General features: G+C 39.3%; 5 protein-coding genes across 5 annotated transcripts; all 5 read right to left on the reverse strand.

Annotated features, from left to right (window-relative positions):
* Positions 1 to 234: 234 nt before the first annotated feature.
* On the reverse strand, positions 235 to 2580 carry LOC308322190 (protocadherin alpha-8-like; the record flags this gene model as incomplete). Its single annotated transcript, XM_080773383.1, has 2 exons — positions 235 to 1243; positions 1883 to 2580. 2 exons carry the CDS (start codon positions 2578 to 2580, stop codon positions 235 to 237), a joined length of 1707 nt encoding a protein of 568 aa, XP_080629509.1.
* Positions 2581 to 3819: 1239 nt separating this feature from the next.
* Positions 3820 to 6183, reverse strand: LOC308322191 (protocadherin alpha-3-like; the record flags this gene model as incomplete). Its single annotated transcript, XM_080773384.1, has 1 exon — positions 3820 to 6183. One exon carries the CDS (start codon positions 6181 to 6183, stop codon positions 3820 to 3822), a length of 2364 nt encoding a protein of 787 aa, XP_080629510.1.
* A 320-nt stretch (positions 6184 to 6503) lies between these two features.
* Positions 6504 to 9853, reverse strand: LOC308322192 (protocadherin alpha-3-like; the record flags this gene model as incomplete). The annotated part of the gene is made up of 2 exons (XM_080773385.1): positions 6504 to 6509; positions 7514 to 9853. The coding sequence occupies 2 exons, from the start codon at positions 9851 to 9853 to the stop codon at positions 6504 to 6506; spliced, it is 2346 nt and encodes a 781-aa protein (XP_080629511.1).
* A 1235-nt stretch (positions 9854 to 11088) lies between these two features.
* LOC308322193 (protocadherin alpha-3-like) lies at positions 11089 to 13461 on the reverse strand (the record flags this gene model as incomplete). Its single annotated transcript, XM_080773386.1, has 1 exon — positions 11089 to 13461. One exon carries the CDS (start codon positions 13459 to 13461, stop codon positions 11089 to 11091), a length of 2373 nt encoding a protein of 790 aa, XP_080629512.1.
* Positions 13462 to 13550: 89 nt separating this feature from the next.
* LOC308322194 (protocadherin alpha-3-like) lies at positions 13551 to 17240 on the reverse strand (the record flags this gene model as incomplete). The annotated part of the gene is made up of 2 exons (XM_080773387.1): positions 13551 to 13567; positions 14846 to 17240. The coding sequence occupies 2 exons, from the start codon at positions 17238 to 17240 to the stop codon at positions 13551 to 13553; spliced, it is 2412 nt and encodes an 803-aa protein (XP_080629513.1).
* Positions 17241 to 17634: the final 394 nt, after the last annotated feature.

Genomic DNA, 17634 nt, shown 5'->3' on the forward strand with positions numbered 1-17634 from the left:
CTTTTCAACTTTCAACTGAAAATGTATAGAAAATAGAAAGCAACAGGTGTTTATGCAATGAATATGGAATTAATTTAGTTCCATGGACTGTGATTTATGTATGCTGGACTGGTGTAGCCTACATGTATAATATTATGAATATGAATATATACACTGAATTAAAAGCAAACTGTTCAGATCCAAAATAATGCACTATATCAATAGCCTATATCCCTGTATAATCCACACACAACATCAAACAGAAGCTTTATGTGTATTCCTTACCTCTCCAGATGCTCGCCTCCTGTCAGGGACCACTAGTGTATTTCCATTGCTTCCTGGAACTATAGTAGAACCTATACTCATTCTGGGCCCAACTAACATGTACCGTCTGTCTCCAGATCTGTACTGGATGCTGTGGCACAATGTGCCATCATAATTTGTCTCTTGTAAATGCTTAGAAGAATAGTCTGTAGATTTAGTACATTGCATTGTGATTAAAACAATTATACTGATGAGGAAGAGTGTTGAAACAGAGCCCAATGTTATGATCAGATAAAAAGCTATATTGTTCTCATCCTCATCTTTTGCTGCACTTTTAACATCAGAAGCAGCAAAAGCCTCTTTGGGCTCCACAACTTTGACAGCCACAGTAGCTGTTGCTGAGAGTGAAACATTTCCATTGTCTTTCACCAGTATGACCAGTTTATGTTCAGCCTCGTCTGTCTCTGTGAATGAGCGAAGTGTTCTTATCTGTCCTGTATAGCGGTCCAAAGCAAACAGACTGTGGTCAGTAACTTCTTGCAGTGAGAATAATAGCCAGCCATTATATCCTATATCAGCATCATAGGCTCTCACTTTAGCCACCAAGTGTCCTGCATTCACATTACGAGGAATCTCCTCCACACCTTCAGCAGTACCGTTAGCACTGACTGGATACAAGATGACTGGAGCGTTGTCGTTCTGATCCAGAATGAATACATTCACTGTTACGTTACTGCTTAGTGATGAAGTTCCAGAGTCAGTGGCAACAACTTGGAACTGAAATGTTTTAAAAGATTCAAAGTCAAAACCTTTTAATGCCAAAATATCTCCATTTTCAGAGTTGATGTTAAGTATTGATGCCAGTTTGTTTTCTTCACTTCCATGTCTCGAAATATGATATGAAATAACAGCATTTTCACCTTCATCAAGGTCAGAGGCCTTGACTGAAAATAATGAGGCACCTGGAGCATTATTCTCAGTCACATAAAATGTATAGGGGCTTGAGGTAAACTGTGGGTTATTATCATTCACGTCTGATACGACAACACTTATTTTATGTTCAGATGTCAAGGATGGATCACCTGCATCTTTAGCAACTATTGTAACATCATACAAAGATCTGTGTTCTCTGTCCAACTGTGACTTAGTGACTACAGCAAACATATTGTCTTGTATTGAAGGGGATAAAGTAAATGGAACATCATCTTTGATTGTGCAAATAACTTTGCCATTAATGCCAGAGTCCAGATCAGTAACACTTATCAGAGCCACAGTTGTTCCAATCCTTGCATTCTCAGGAACAGAGTTGGAAAATGAAGTCACTTCTATCTCAGGAGCATTATCATTAACATCAATTATAGTTATTGTGACACTTTTATCAGATGTTAAAGGAGCTGGTCCTTTATCAGAAGCTTGTATGTCAATATCATAGCTCTTATTTTCTTCAAAATCTATCAAACCAGTTACTTTGATCTCACCAGTGATGGGATTCATACTAAATATATCCAGTAATTTTAAATCAACTGCATTACCAAATGAATATGATATTTCACCATTAGCACCCTGATCCAAATCCGTTGCATTGACCTGAATCACTACAGTGCCAACTGGAGAATTTTCCCTTAATGATGTATCATACGTCTCTTTATTGAACACAGGTGAGTTGTCATTAACATCAAGTACATCCACGTGAATTACTAAAGTCCCAGACCTGACCGGTTTACCTCCATCAATGGCTGTAAGCAGAAGCCTATGTTTCCCTGCCGTTTCTCTATCCAGCTGTTTTTGTAGAACTAAAAATGGCATTTTACGAGCTTCCCCTCTGTCCTTAACTTCAACTCTAAAATTCTCATTAAGGCCGAGTTTGTATTGTTGAACAGAAAACTGCCCGCCGTCAGAATCACGCGCAGCTTGGAGCTGGAATCTCGCTCCTGGCATTGCGGACTCAGAAATCTCAAGTCTGTTCTCCTTCTCTGGGAAAGTGGGAGCGTGATCATTTACATCAAGCACTTCCACCGCGACATAATGTATTTCTAATGGGTTTTCTAACACGGTTTTCAGATTGATCAAACACGTACTGCTCCGTTCACACACTTCCTCCCTGTCAATGTTTCTCTTCACGTACAATATGCCATCATTTTGATTCACCTCAAAAAGAGGTTCAACTGATCCTGCTACAATGCGATACCCCCTGTCTTTTAATGTGGTCTTATCGAGGCCCAAATCCTTAGCTATATTCCCGACGACTGTCCCTTCTTTCACTTCTTCAGATATAGAATATCGAATCTGAGCTGATGCTCCGCTCCACAAAATATCCACTAAGATCGTAACGAGCATCCACCACCGTATATCCCTCCATGTATCGTATCCTCTTTGTTCCATTATTAATGGTTAAAAACAAATTTGTCCTAAAAGGTGAAGATCGCTTCAAGCAGTCATTGTATACGTCACATTACAGAGCATAAAGTCCAAGGTACACGTTCTCGAGTGATGAAATTCAAATATTATATTCCTTGTCAGCTGCAATCACGCTGGCGTTATAGAAACAACGAGCCCTGTTATGGGCGGCCTATATAAATATCGTGACGAAAGCACGACTCTGTACCCAATCTACACTGACACCGTGTGTCAGAAATAAAATCTGCGATATCTGACGAGGATAGTGTTAACATAAACCATAAAAACAAATAAAAGTTGAAGACTTAACAAAATCAAGGACACATTTTTATATATGTATGGATTCTATATAGAACGTTATGATAAGATCCAGTAGAATGAAATGGTACGATATGTTCTCAACACATTCACTCCACTCCATGTCCTTGCCCTCGTTCAACACGTAAAGGTTTGCCAAGCCAACTGCCATCATTCAGTGTATTTCAGCACCAAGGACAGCGATATATAGTGCCTTTTGGAACAAAGCTTCAGCTTGCAAGCGCAAGAACAGGAGGCAACATCATGTGTGGTTTGATTCTAGTTGGGCACTGGCACCTTCAAAATATGACAATATCAAATGGTACTGTTTACAATGTAACTTGTAGTGCCATAGTTAGTATGGGCAAAGCGAAACATAGCAACATGCACCATATAATATAAACAGTAAAGGTTCAAACTAATATATGATCAGAAAATAGATATTATTATTATTATTATTATAAAAGTTTATAATCAGTCCAAAGCTTGTGCGAAAGCTCAGAATTTAGCTTTCCCACGTGGTCAAAACAATCCCATTCAACCATTAACCGTGGTCATGTAGCCAAGACTCTTTGAATAGGCTCAACTACCTGTCAATCATTTCCTATTATTATGAACATATGCTAAGGAGTGTAATGCCCAAACTCTGTAATACTTGAACTATATGTTATTCTTTTCAACTTGATCTAAAGTTATTGAAATATTATAGAAAATAAAAGGCAACAGGTGTTTATACAATAAATATAGTGGAGTGTATTCAGTTCCATGGACTGTTATTCATGTATGCTGGACTGGTGTAGCCTACATGTATATTATGAATACTAGTACATACACCAAATTAAAAGCAAACTGTTCAGATCCAAAATAATGCATTATATCAATTTAATATATACCTGTATAATCCACACACAACAACACAGCAAACAGAAGTCTTATGTGTATTCCTACCTCTCCAGATGCTCGCCTCCTGTCAGGGACCACTAGTGTATTTCCATTGCTTCCTGGAACTATAGTAGAACCTATACTCATTCTGGGCCCAACTAACATGTACCGTCTGTCTCCGGATCTGTACTGGATGCTGTGACACAATGTGCCATCATAATTTGTCTCTTGTAAATGCTTAGAGGAATAGTCTGTAGATTTAGTACATTGCATCGTGATCAAAACGATTATACTGATGAGGAAGAGTATTGAAACAGAGCCCAACGTTATGATCAGATAAAAAGCCATATTGTTCTCATCTTCATCTTTTGCTGCACTTTTAACATCAGAGGCTGCAAAAGCCTCTTTGGGCTCCACAACTTTGACAGTCACAGTAGCTGTTGCTGAGAGTGAAACATTTCCATTGTCTTTTACCAGTATGACCAGTTTATGTTCAGCCTCGTCTGTCTCTGTGAATGAGCGAAGTGTTCTTATCTGTCCTGTATAGCGGTCCAAAGCAAACAGACTGTGGTCAGTAACTTCCTGTAGTGAATATAATAACCAGCCATTATATCCTATATCAGCATCATAGGCTCTCACTTTAGCCACTAAATGTCCTGCGTTTACATTACGAGGAATCTCCTCCAGACCTTCAGCAGTACCGTTAGCACTGACAGGGTACAAGATGACTGGAGCGTTGTCGTTCTGATCCAGAATGAACACGTTTACTGTGACATTGCTGCTTAGTGGTGGAGTTCCAGAGTCCGTGGCAACAACTTGGAAATGAAATGTTTTCAAAGTTTCAAAGTCAAAACCTTTTAATGCCAAAATGTCTCCATTTTCAGAGTTGATGTTAAGTATTGATGCCAGTTTGTTTTCTTCACTTCCATGTCTCAAAATATGATATGAAATAACAGCATTATCACCTTCATCAAGGTCAGAGGCCTTGACTGAAAATAATGAGGCACCTGGAGCATTATTCTCAGTCACATAAAATGTATAGGGGCTTGAGGTAAACTGTGGGTTATTATCATTCACGTCTGATACGACAACACTTATTTTATGTTCAGATGTCAAGGATGGATTACCTGCATCTTTAGCAACTATTGTAACATCATACAAAGATCTGTGTTCTCTGTCCAACTGTGACTTAGTGACTACAGCAAACATATTGTCTTGTATTGAAGGGGATAAAGTAAATGGAACATCATCTTTGATTGTGCAAATAACTTTGCCATTAATGCCAGAGTCCAGATCAGTAACACTTATCAGCGCCACAGTTGTTCCAATCCTTGCATTCTCAGGAACAGAGTTGGAAAATGAGGTCACTTCTATCTCAGGAGCATTATCATTAACATCAACTATAGTTATTGTTACAGTTTTATCAGATGTTAAAGGGACTGGTCCTTTATCCGAAGCCTGTATATCAATATCGTAGCGCTTACGTTCTTCAAAATCTATCAAACCAGTGACTTTGATTTCACCATTGATGGGATTCACACTAAACAGATTCAATAATTTTAAATTAACTAGGTTGCCAAATGAATATGTTATTTCACCATTAGCACCCTGATCCAAATCCGTTGCATTGACCTGAATCACTATAGTGCCAATTGGAGAATTTTCCCTTAATGATGTAGCATACATCTCTTTATTGAAAACAGGTGAGTTGTCATTAACATCAAGTACATCCACGTGAATGACTAAAGTCCCAGATCTGGCCGGTTTACCTCCATCAATGGCTGTAAGCAGAAGCCTATGTTTCCCTGCCGTTTCTCTATCCAGCTGTTTTTGTAGAACTAAAAATGGTATTTTACTGTCTTCCCCCCTGTCCTTAACTTCAACTCTAAAATTATCATTATGGCCGAGTTTGTATTGTTGAACAGAAAACTGGCCCCCGTCAGAATCATCCGCAGCTTGGAGCTGGAATCTCGCTCCTGGCATTGCGGACTCAGAAATCTCAAGCCTGTTCTCCTTCTCTGGGAAAGTGGGAGCGTGATCATTTACATCAAGCACTTCCACCGCGATATAATGTATTTCTAACGGGTTTTCTAACACGGTTTTCAGGTTGATCAAACACGTACTGCTCCGTTCACACACTTCCTCCCTGTCAATGTTTCTCTTCACGTACAATATGCCATCATTTTGATTCACCTCAAAAAGAGGTTCAACTGATCCTGCTACAATGCGATACCCCCTGTCTTTTAATGTGGTCTTATCGAGGCCCAAATCCTTAGCTATATTCCCGACGACTGTCCCTTCTTTGACTTCTTCAGATATAGAATATCGAATCTGAGCTGATGCTCCGCTCCAAAGAATATCCATTAAGATCGTAATGAGCATCCACCACCGTATATCCCTCCATGTATCGTATCCTCTTTGTTCCATGGTTAAAAACAAATTTGTCCTAAAAGGTGAAGATCGCTTCAAGCAGTCATTGTATGTCACATTACAGAGCGTAGTCCAAGGTACACGCGTTCTCGAGTGATGACATTCAAATATATATTATATTCCTTGTCAGCTGCAATAAAGCTGGCGTTATAGAAACAAGGAGCCCTGCTATGTGCGGCCTATAGAAATATCTTGACGAAAGCACGACTCTGTACCCAACCTACACTGACACCGTGTGTCAGAAAGAAAATCTGCTATATCTGACGAGGATAGTGTTCACATAAACCATACGAACAAATACAAGTTGAAGACTGCCAACAAAATAAATTACACATTTCTATATTAAATGTATGGATTATAATATAGATAACGTTATGGTGAGATCCAGTAGAATTAAATGGTACGATATGTTCTCAACACATTCACTCCACTCCATGTCCATTGTGCATGTCCTTGTCCTCGTTCAACACGCAAAGGTTTGCCAAGCCAACTGCCATCATTCAGTGTATTTCAGCACCAAGGACAGCGACGTATAGTGCCTTTTGCAACAGAGCTTCAGCTTGCAAGCGCATGAACAGGAGGGCGGACACAAACTCATGCCAACATCATGTGTGGTTTGATTCTAGTTGGGCACTGGCACCATCAAAATATTACAATATCAAATGTTACTGAACAATGTAACTTGTAATGCCATAGTTAGTATGGGCAAAGCGAAACATAACATCATGCATCAAACAGTAAAGGTGCCAACTAATATATTATCAGAAAACAGATATTATTATTATAAAAGTTTATAATCAGTCCAAAGCTTGTGCGAAAGCTCAGAATTTAGCCTTCCCACGTGGTCAAAACAATTCCATTCAACCATTAACCGTGGTCATGTAGCCAAGACTATTTAAATTTGCACTTAGCCAATTAGACGATGGCGTGTATGCTGAACGACCTGTCAATCATTCCCGATTATAATGAACATATGGAGTGTAATGCCCAAACTCTGTAATACTTGAACTGTTATTATTTTCAACTTGATCTAAAGTTATTGAAATTTTATAGAAAATAAAAAGCAACAGGTGTTCATGCAATGAATGTGGTGGAATTAATTTATTAATTAATTAATTAATTTATGTGTGCATGCTGGTGTAGCCTACTTGTATAATATGGATACTAGTAACATAATTAAAAGCAAACTGTTCAGATCCAAAATAATGCACTATAACAATTTAATAATATCCCTGTATAATCCACACACAACAGCCCAGCAAACAGAAGTCTTATGTGTATTCCTTACCTCTCCAGATGCACGCCTCCTGTCAGGGACCACTAGTGTATTTCCATTGCTTCCTGGAACTATAGTAGAACCTATACTCATTCTGGGTCCAACTAACATGTACCGTCTGTCTCCAGATCTGTATTGGATGCTGTGACACAGTGTTCCATCATAATTTGTCTCTTGTAAATGCTTAGAAGAATAGTCTGTAGATTTTGTACATTGCATTGTGATTAAAACAATTATACTGATGAGGAAGAGTGTTGAAACAGAGCCCAATGTTATGATCAGATAAAAAGCCATATTGTTCTCATCCTCATCTTTTGCTGCACTTTTAACATCAGAAGCAGCAAAAGCCTCTTTGGGCTCCACAACTTTGACAGTCACAGTAGCTGTTGCTGAGAGTGAAACATTTCCATTGTCTTTCACCAGTATGACCAGTTTATGTTCAGCCTCGTCTGTCTCTGTGAATGAGCGAAGTGTTCTTATCTGTCCTGTATAGCGGTCCAAAGCAAACAGACTGTGGTCAGTAACTTCTTGCAGTGAGAATAATAGCCAGCCATTATATCCTATATCAGCATCATAGGCTCTCACTTTAGCTACCAAATGTCCTGCATTCACATTACGTGGAATCTCCTCCACACCTTCAGCAGTACCGTTAGCACTGACTGGATAAAAGATGACTGGAGCGTTGTCGTTCTGATCCAGAATGAACACGTTCACTGTAACATTACTACTTAGTGATGGAGTTCCAGAGTCCGTGGCAACAACTTGGAATTGAAATGTTTTCAAAGTTTCAAAGTCAAAACCTTTTAATGCCAAAATGTCTCCATTTTCAGAGTTGATGTTAAGTATTGATGCCAGTTTGTTTTCTTCACTTCCATGTCTCAAAATATGATATGAAATAACAGCATTATCACCTTCATCAAGGTCAGAGGCCTTGACTGAAAATAATGAGGCACCTGGAGCATTATTCTCAATCACATAAAATGTATAGGGGCTTGAGGTAAACTGTGGGTTATTATCATTAACGTCTGATACGAGAACACTTATTTTCTTTTCAGATGTCAAGGATGGATTACCTGCATCTTTAGCAACTATTGTAACATCATACAAAGACATGTGTTCTCTGTCCAACTGTGACTTAGTGACTACAGCAAACATGTTGTCTTGTATCGAAAGAGATAAAGTAAATGGAACATCATATTTGATTGTGCAAATAACTTTGCCATTGATGCCAGAGTCCAGATCAGTAACACTTATCAGAGCCACAGTTGTTCCAATCCTTGCATTCTCAGGAACAGAGTCAGAAAATGAAGTCACTTCTATCTCAGGAGCATTATCATTAACATCAATTATAGTTATTGTTACAGTTTTATCAGATGTTAAAGGGACTGGTCCTTTATCCGAAGCCTGTATATCAATATCGTAGCGCTTACGTTCTTCAAAATCTATCAAACCAGTTACTTTGATTTCACCAGTGATGGGATTTATACTAAATAAATCCAGTAATTTTAAATCAACTTCGTTACCAAATGAATATGTTATTTCACCGTTGGCACCCTGATCCAAATCCGTTGCATTGACCTGAATCACTATAGTGCCAACTGGAGAAATTTCCCTTAATGATGTAGCATACGTATCTTTAATGAAAACAGGTGAGTTGTCATTAACATCAAGTACTTCCACGTGAATTACTAAAGACCCAGACCTGGCTGGTTTACCTCCATCAATGGCTGTAAGCAGAAGCCTATGTTTCCCTGCCGTTTCCCTGTCCAGCTGTTTTTGAAGAACTAAAAAGGGCATTTTATGATCTTCCCCCCTGTCCTTAACTTCAACTCTAAAATTCTCATTGGGGCCTAGTTTGTATTGTTGAACAGAAAACTGTCCGCCGTCAGAATCACGCGCAGCTTGGAGCTGGAATCTCGCTCCTGGCATTGCCGACTCAGAAATCTCAAGCCTTTTCTCCTTCTCTGGGAAAGTGGGAGCGTGATCATTTACATCAAGCACTTCCACCGCGACATAATGTATTTCTAACGGGTTTTCTAACACGGTTTTCAGATTGATCAAACACGTACTGCTCCGTTCACACACTTCCTCCCTGTCAATGTTTCTCTTCACGTACAATATGCCATCATTTTGATTCACCTCAAAGAGAGGTTCAACTGATCCTGCTACAATGCGATACCCCCTGTCTTTTAATGTGGTCTTATCGAGGCCCAAATCCTTAGCTATATTCCCGACGACTGTCCCTTCTTTCACTTCTTCTGATATGGAATATCGAATCTGAGCTGATGCTCCGCTCCACAAAATATCGACTAAGATGGTAACGACCATCCACCACCGTATATCCCTCCATGTATCGTATCCTCTTTGTTCCATTGTTAGTGGTTAAAAACAAATCTGTCCTAAAAGGTGAAGATCGCTTCAAGCAGTCATTGCATTTCACATTACAGAGCGTAGTCCAAGGTACACGCGTTCTCGAGTGATGACATTCAAATTATTATATTCCTTGTCAGCTGCAATCACGCTGGCGTTATAGAAATAACGAGCCCTGTTATGCGCGGCCTATATAAATATCGTGACGAAAGCACGACTCTGTACCCAACCTACACTGACACCGTGTGTCAGAAAGAAAATCTGCTATATCTGACGAGGATAGTGTTCACATAAACCATAAGAACAAATCAAATTTGAAGACCGTTAACAAAATAAATGACACATTTGTATATTAAATGTATGGATTCTATAGATAACGGTGAGATCCAGTAGAATTAAATCATGGTACGATATGTTCTCAACACATTCACTCCACTCCATGTCCATGTCCTTGTCCTCGTTCAACACGCAGAGGTTTGCCAAGCCAAGTGCCATAATTCAGTGTATTTCAGCACCAAGGACAGCGACATATAGTGCAAAACATAAAGCTTCAGCTTGCAAGCACAAGAACAGGAGGGCGGACACATGCCAACATCATGTGCGCTTTGATTCTAGTTGGGCACTGGCACCTTCAAAATGTTACAATATCAAATGGTACTGAACAATGTAACTTGTAGCCATAGTTAGTATGGGCAAAGCGAAACAGCAACATGCACCATATAATATAAACAGTAAAGAAAATAGATATTATTATTAATAATAAAGTTTATAATCAGTCCAAAGCTTGTGCGATAGCTCAGAATTTAACTTTCCCGCGTCGACAAAACAATTCCATTCAACCATTAACCGTGGTCATGTAGCCAAGACTCTTTAAATTTGCACTTAGTCAATTAGACGATGGTGTGTATGCTCAACGACCTGTCAATCATTCCCTATTATAATGAACATATGGAGTGTAATTCCCAAACTCTGTAATACTTGAACTGTTAATCTTTTCAACTTGATCTAAAGTTATTGAAATTTTATAGAAAATAAAAAGCAACAGGTGTTCATGCAATAAATGTGGTCGAATTAATTTAGTTCCATGGATAGTTATTTATGTTGTATGCATGCTGGTGTAGCCTACTTGTATAATATGGATACTAGTACATACAAATAATTAAAAGCAAACTGTTCAGATCCAAAATAATGCACTATATCAATGTAAAAATATCCCTGTAATCCACACACAACAACCCAGCAAACAGAAGTCTTATGTGTATTCCTACCTCTCCAGATGCTCGCCTCCTGTCAGGGACCACTAGTGTATTTCCATTGCTTCCTGGAACTATAGAAGAACCTATACTCATTCTGGGTCCAACTAACATGTACCGTCTGTCTCCGGATCTGTACTGGATGCTGTGACACAATGTGCCATCATAATTTGTCTCTTGTAAATGCTTAGAGGAATAGTCTGTAGATTTAGTACATTGCATCGTGATCAAAACGATTATACTGATGAGGAAGAGTGTTGAAACAGAGCCCAATGTTATGATCAGATAAAAAGCTATATTGTTCTCATCCTCATCTTTTGCTGCACTTTTAACATCAGAAGCAGCAAAAGCCTCTTTGGGCTCCACAACTTTGACAGTCACAGTAGCTGTTGCTGAGAGTGAAACATTTCCATTGTCTTTCACCAGTATGACCAGTTTATGTTCAGCCTCGTCTGTCTCTGTGAATGAGCGAAGTGTTCTTATCTGTCCTGTATAGCGGTCCAAAGCAAACAGACTGTGATCAGTAACTTCTTGCAGTGAGAATAATAGCCAGCCATTATATCCTATATCAGCATCATAGGCTCTCACTTTAGCCACCAAGTGTCCTGCATTCACATTACGAGGAATCTCCTCCACACCTTCAGCAGTACCGTTAGCACTGACTGGATAAAAGATGACTGGAGCGTTGTCGTTCTGATCCAGAATGAATACATTCACTGTTACGTTGCTGCTTAGTGATGGAGTTCCAGAGTCAGTGGCAACAACTTGGAACTGAAATGTTTTCAAAGATTCAAAGTCAAAACCTTTTAATGCCAACATATCTCCATTTTCAGAGTTGATGTTAAGTATGGATGCCAGTTTGTTTTCTTCACTTCCATGTCTCAAAATATGATATGAAATAACAGCATTATCACCTTCATCAAGGTCAGAGGCCTTGACTGAAAATAATGAGGCACCTGGAGCATTATTCTCAGTCACATAAAATGTATAGGGGCTTGAGGTAAACTGTGGGTTATTATCATTCACGTCTGATACGACAACACTTATTTTATGGTCAGATGTCAAGGATGGATCACCTGCATCTTTAGCAAATATTGTAACATCATACAAAGATCTGTGTTCTCTGTCCAACTGTGACTTAGTGACTACAGCAAACATATTGTCTTGTATTGAAGGGGATAAAGTAAATGGAACATCATCTTTGATTGTGCAAATAACTTTGCCATTAATGCCAGAGTCCAGATCAGTAACACTTATCAGAGCCACAGTTGTTCCAATCCTTGCATTCTCAGGAACAGAGTTGGAAAATGAAGTCACTTCTATCTCAGGAGCATTATCATTAACATCAATTATAGTTATTGTTACACTTTTATCTGATGTTAAAGGAACGTGTCCTTTATCAGAAGCTTGAATGTCAATATCATAGCTCTTACTTTCTTCAAAATCTATCAAACCAGTTACTTTGATCTCACCATTGATGGGATTCACACTAAACAGATTCAATAATTTTAAATTAACTAGGTTGCCAAATGAATATGTTATTTCACCATTAGCACCCTGATCCAAATCCGTTGCATTGACCTGAATCACTACAGTGCCAATTGGAGAATTTTCCCTTAATGATGTATCATACGTCTCTTTATTGAAAACAGGTGAGTTGTCATTAACATCAAGTACATCCACGTGAATGACTAAAGTCCCAGACTTGGCCGGTTTACCTCCATCAATGGCTGTAAGCAGAAGCCTATGTTTCCCTGCCGTTTCTCTATCCAGCTGTTTTTGTAGAACTAAAAATGGCATTTTACGAGCTTCCCCTCTGTCCTTAACTTCAACTCTAAAATTATCATTATGGCCGAGTTTGTATTGTTGAACAGAAAACTGCCCCCCGTCAGAATCATCCGCAGCTTGGAGCTGGAATCTCGCTCCTGGCATTGCGGACTCAGAAATCTCAAGCCTGTTCTCCTTCTCTGGGAAAGTGGGAGCGTGATCATTTACATCAAGCACTTCCACCGCGATATAATGTATTTCTAACGGGTTTTCTAACACGGTTTTCAGGTTGATCAAACACGTACTGCTCCGTTCACACACTTCCTCCCTGTCAATGTTTCTCTTCACGTACAATATGCCATCATTTTGATTCACCTCAAAAAGAGGTTCAACTGATCCTGCTACAATGCGATACCCCCTGTCTTTTAATGAGGTCTTATCGAGGCCCAAATCCTTGGCTATATTCCCGACGACTGTCCCTTCTTTCACCTCTTCAGATATAGAATATCGAATCTGAGCTGATGCTCCGCTCCAAAAAATATCCATTAAGATCGTAACGAGCATCCACCACCGTATACCCCTCCATGTATCGTATCCTCTTTGTTCCATTATTAGTGGTTAAAAACCAATTTGTCCTAAAAGATGAAGATCGCTTCAGTCATTGTATGTCACATTACAGAGCGTAGTCTAAGGTACACGTTCTCGAGTGATGAAATTAAAATCTATATTATATTCCTTGTCCACTGCAATAACGCTGGCGTTATAGAAACAACGAGCCCTGCTGTGGGCGGCCTATAGAAATATCGTGACGAAAGCACGACTCTGTACCCAACCTACACTGACACCGTGTGTCAGAATGAAAATCTGCGATATCTGAAGAGGATATTTGTTCACATAAATAAACCATAACAACAAATACAAGTTGAAGACCGTCAACAAAATAAAGGACACATTTTTATATTAGATGTATGGATTCTATAGATAACGTTATGGTGAGATGCAGACAGTAGAATTAAATGGTACGATATGTTCTCAACACATTCACTCCACTCCATGTCCTCGTTCAACACGCAAACGTTTGCCAAGCCATCTGCTATCATGCAGTGTATTTCAGCACCAAGGACAGCGACACGTGTATAGTGCCTTTTGCAACATGTATAAGCTTCATATCAGTTTTCAAGCACAAGAAACAGGAGGGCGGACACAAACTCATGCCATGAACATCATGTGTGGTTTGATTCCAAATATTACGATATCAAATGGTACTGAACAATGTAACTTGTAGTGCCAGTTAGTATATGGGCAAAGGGAAACAAAGCAAGATGCACCATATAAAATAAACAGTAAAGATGCCATCTAATATATGATCAGAAAACAATTATTATTATTACCCTAGTTATTATTATTGTTGTTGTTATTATTATTATTATTATTATTATTATACAAGTTTATAATCAGTCCAAAGCTGAAAGCTCAGAATTTTGCTATCCCACGTGGTCAAAACTAGTCCATTCAACCATTAACCGTGGTCAGATATAGCCAAGACTCTTTGAATTAGCACATTAGACGATGGCGTGTATAGGCTCAATTACATGTCAATCATTCCCTATAGCTGAACATAGGCTAAGGAGTGTAATGCCCCAACTCTGTAATACTTGAACTGTTATTCTTTTCAACTTGATCTAAAGTTATTGAAAGTTTATGGAAAATATAAAGGAACAGGTGTTAATAAATATAGTGGAATTAATTTAGTTCCATGGACAGTGATTATGAATGCTGGACTGGTGTAGCCTATACTTGTATAATATGAATAGTAGTACATCCACAGAATTAAAAGCAAACTGTTCAGATCCAAAATAATGCACTATCAATAGCCTGTATACATGTTAATATATATTGGTGTGTGTGGATATATGTAATCCACACACACCAACACAGCAAACAGAAGTCTTATGTGTATTCCTTACCTCTCCAGATGCACGCCTCCTGTCAGGGACCACTAGTGTATTTCCATTGCTTCCTGGAACTATAGTAGAACCTATACTCATTCTGGGTCCAACTAGCATGTACCGTCTGTCTCCAGATCTGTACTGGATGCTGTGACACAGAGTTCCATCATAATTTGTCTCTTGTAAATATTTAGAAGAATAGTCTGTAGATTTAGAGCACTGCATTGCAATCAACACAATGATACTGATGATAAAAAGTATTGAAACTGAGCCCAAAGTTATGATCAAATAAAACGACACGTTGTCCTCTTCATCTTTTGCTGCACTTTTAACATCAGAAGCTGCAAAAGCCTCTTTGGGCTCGACAACCTTCACAATCACAGTAGCTGTTGCTGAGAGTGAAACATTACCATTGTCTTTTACCAGTATGACCAGTTTATGTCCAGCCTCGTCTGTTTCTGTGAATGAACGAAGTGTTCTTATATGTCCTGTATAGCGGTCCAGAGCAAACAGACTGTGGTCAGTGACTTCCTGAAGTGAATACAACAACCAGCCATTATATCCTATATCAGCATCATAGGCTCTCACTTTAGTCACCAGATGCCCTGCGTTCACATTACGAGGAATCTCCTCCACGCCTTCAGCAGTACCGTTAGCACTGGCTGGATACAAGATGACTGGAGCGTTGTCGTTCTGATCCAGAATGAATACATGCACTGTAGCGTTACTACTTAGCGACGGAGTTCCAGAATCTTTGGCAACAACTTGGAAATCAAAAGTTTTTACTGTTTCAAAGTCAAAGCCTTTCAGTGCCAATATTTCTCCATTTTCAGAATTGATATTTAAAAACGGTGATACTTTATTTTTATCACTGCCATCTCTAGCAATATAATACGAAATTAATGAGTTTTGATTCTCATCTGTGTCAAAAGCTCTAACTGAGCATATTACTGCTCCTGGGGGATTATTCTCTGTAACATAAAACATATAGGGGCTCAGTGAAAACACTGGACTGTTATCATTAACGTCTGACACTAAAACACTTATTGTCGCCATAGATGACAAGGCCGGTTCACCTGCATCTTTAGCAACTATTGTTATATCATATTGAGGCTGCTTTTCTCTGTCCAACAGGGCCTTGGTTACTATGGCGTACATATTATCTTGTATTGAAGGAGTTAAAGTAAAAGGGACTTCGTTGCTGATGTAGCCAGCAACCTTCCCATTAAGTCCAGAGTCCAAGTCGGTAATGCTGATGAGAGCCACTGTTGTTCCGGGTCTGGAATCTTCAGAGATTGCACTAGACATGGATGCGACCTCAATCTGTGGTGCGTTGTCATTTACGTCCACAATTTTAATGAAAACGATTTTGTCTGTTGTCAGTGGAACTGAACCCTTATCAGAGGCCTGTAAATCAACAGCAAAGCTTTCTTCCCCCTCGAAATCAATGAGTCCTTTAACAGAAATCTCTCCCGTATTCGAATCTATATTAAAGAGTTCCCGCACTTTGCTATTTGCATTACGACCAAACGAATAAAACACCTCTCCATTCAGACCCTCATCCATGTCGGATGCATTCACTTGAATGACCTTTGTGCCAATTAGGGAGTTTTCATTCAGTGTTACAGAGTATACCTCTTTATTGAAAACGGGCATGTTGTCATTTATATCTAAAACATCTATGGATAGTTGTACTGTTCCAGACAATGGAGGCTTACCCCCGTCTATTGCTGTAAGTAGCAGTTGATGACGACTACTAGTTTCTCTGTCCAATTGTTTGTGTAAATATAAAATTGGAACTTTTCCATCCTTGCCTCTATCACTAAGCTCCAAGCGGAAATGGTCATTGGAGCTAAGTTTATATTGCTGCACAGCGTTCACGCCACCATCGACATCGCGTGCAGACTCCAACTGAAATCGTGCGCCTGGCAGCGCGGACTCTGAAATCTCGAGCTCCCTTTCATTCTCTGGGAAGCTGGGAGAATGATCATTAACATCCAGTATCTCCACTACAACATAATGTATTTCCAGTGGGTTCTCCAGTACCGTTTTCAGATTGATGAGACATACACTGACCCGTTCACATACCTCTTCTCGGTCTATTATACGCTTCACATAAAGCATCCCATCATTCTGATTAACGTGAAACAATGGCTCAGTTGATCCAGACACAATACGGAACCTTCTCTCTTTGGTGATACCGATATCTATTCCGAGGTCCTTTGCTATATTCCCAACAAGAGTCCCTTCTTTAAGCTCCTCTGATATTGAATATCGTATCTGTGCTGAGGCTCCACTAAAAACAAAAACCAAGGCAACCACGAAAACGACCAACTGCCTTCGATCTCGCCATGCATCTTGTCGCCTTTGTTCCATGTTTTAGAATGAAAACACAACTCCAGTTGATCTGCTATTCCATAGCCATTAGTCCCATACCCATTGGAGATACAATCAGACCGATAGCCTGTATTTCAATATATGTTTCATAGAGCTTATACCTGACTTGACTTTGAAGCTTATAGGCTATAGCTAAATGTTTTATCCTCCTGCATGGACAAGATCGAGAATGTGGGCGGTCGACACACACACTCATGCGCCTCAATAATAGGTGTGGTTTCATTTCAGCTGGGTACTGCCACCATGCGAACTCTTGTATATATTACGCTGTTTACAGAAACAATGCACTGTAGTGCCCTCTAGTTAGAATGGGGAAAAGAAATAGCAGCATTATGCTTAAAAAAAAACATATTTATATAAATCTAGCTAATGT

The sequence above is a fragment of the Protomyctophum bolini genome (genome assembly GCF_963924005.1).
Source record: "Protomyctophum bolini genome assembly, chromosome: 10".
Lineage (NCBI taxonomy): Eukaryota > Metazoa > Chordata > Actinopteri > Myctophiformes > Myctophidae > Protomyctophum > Protomyctophum bolini.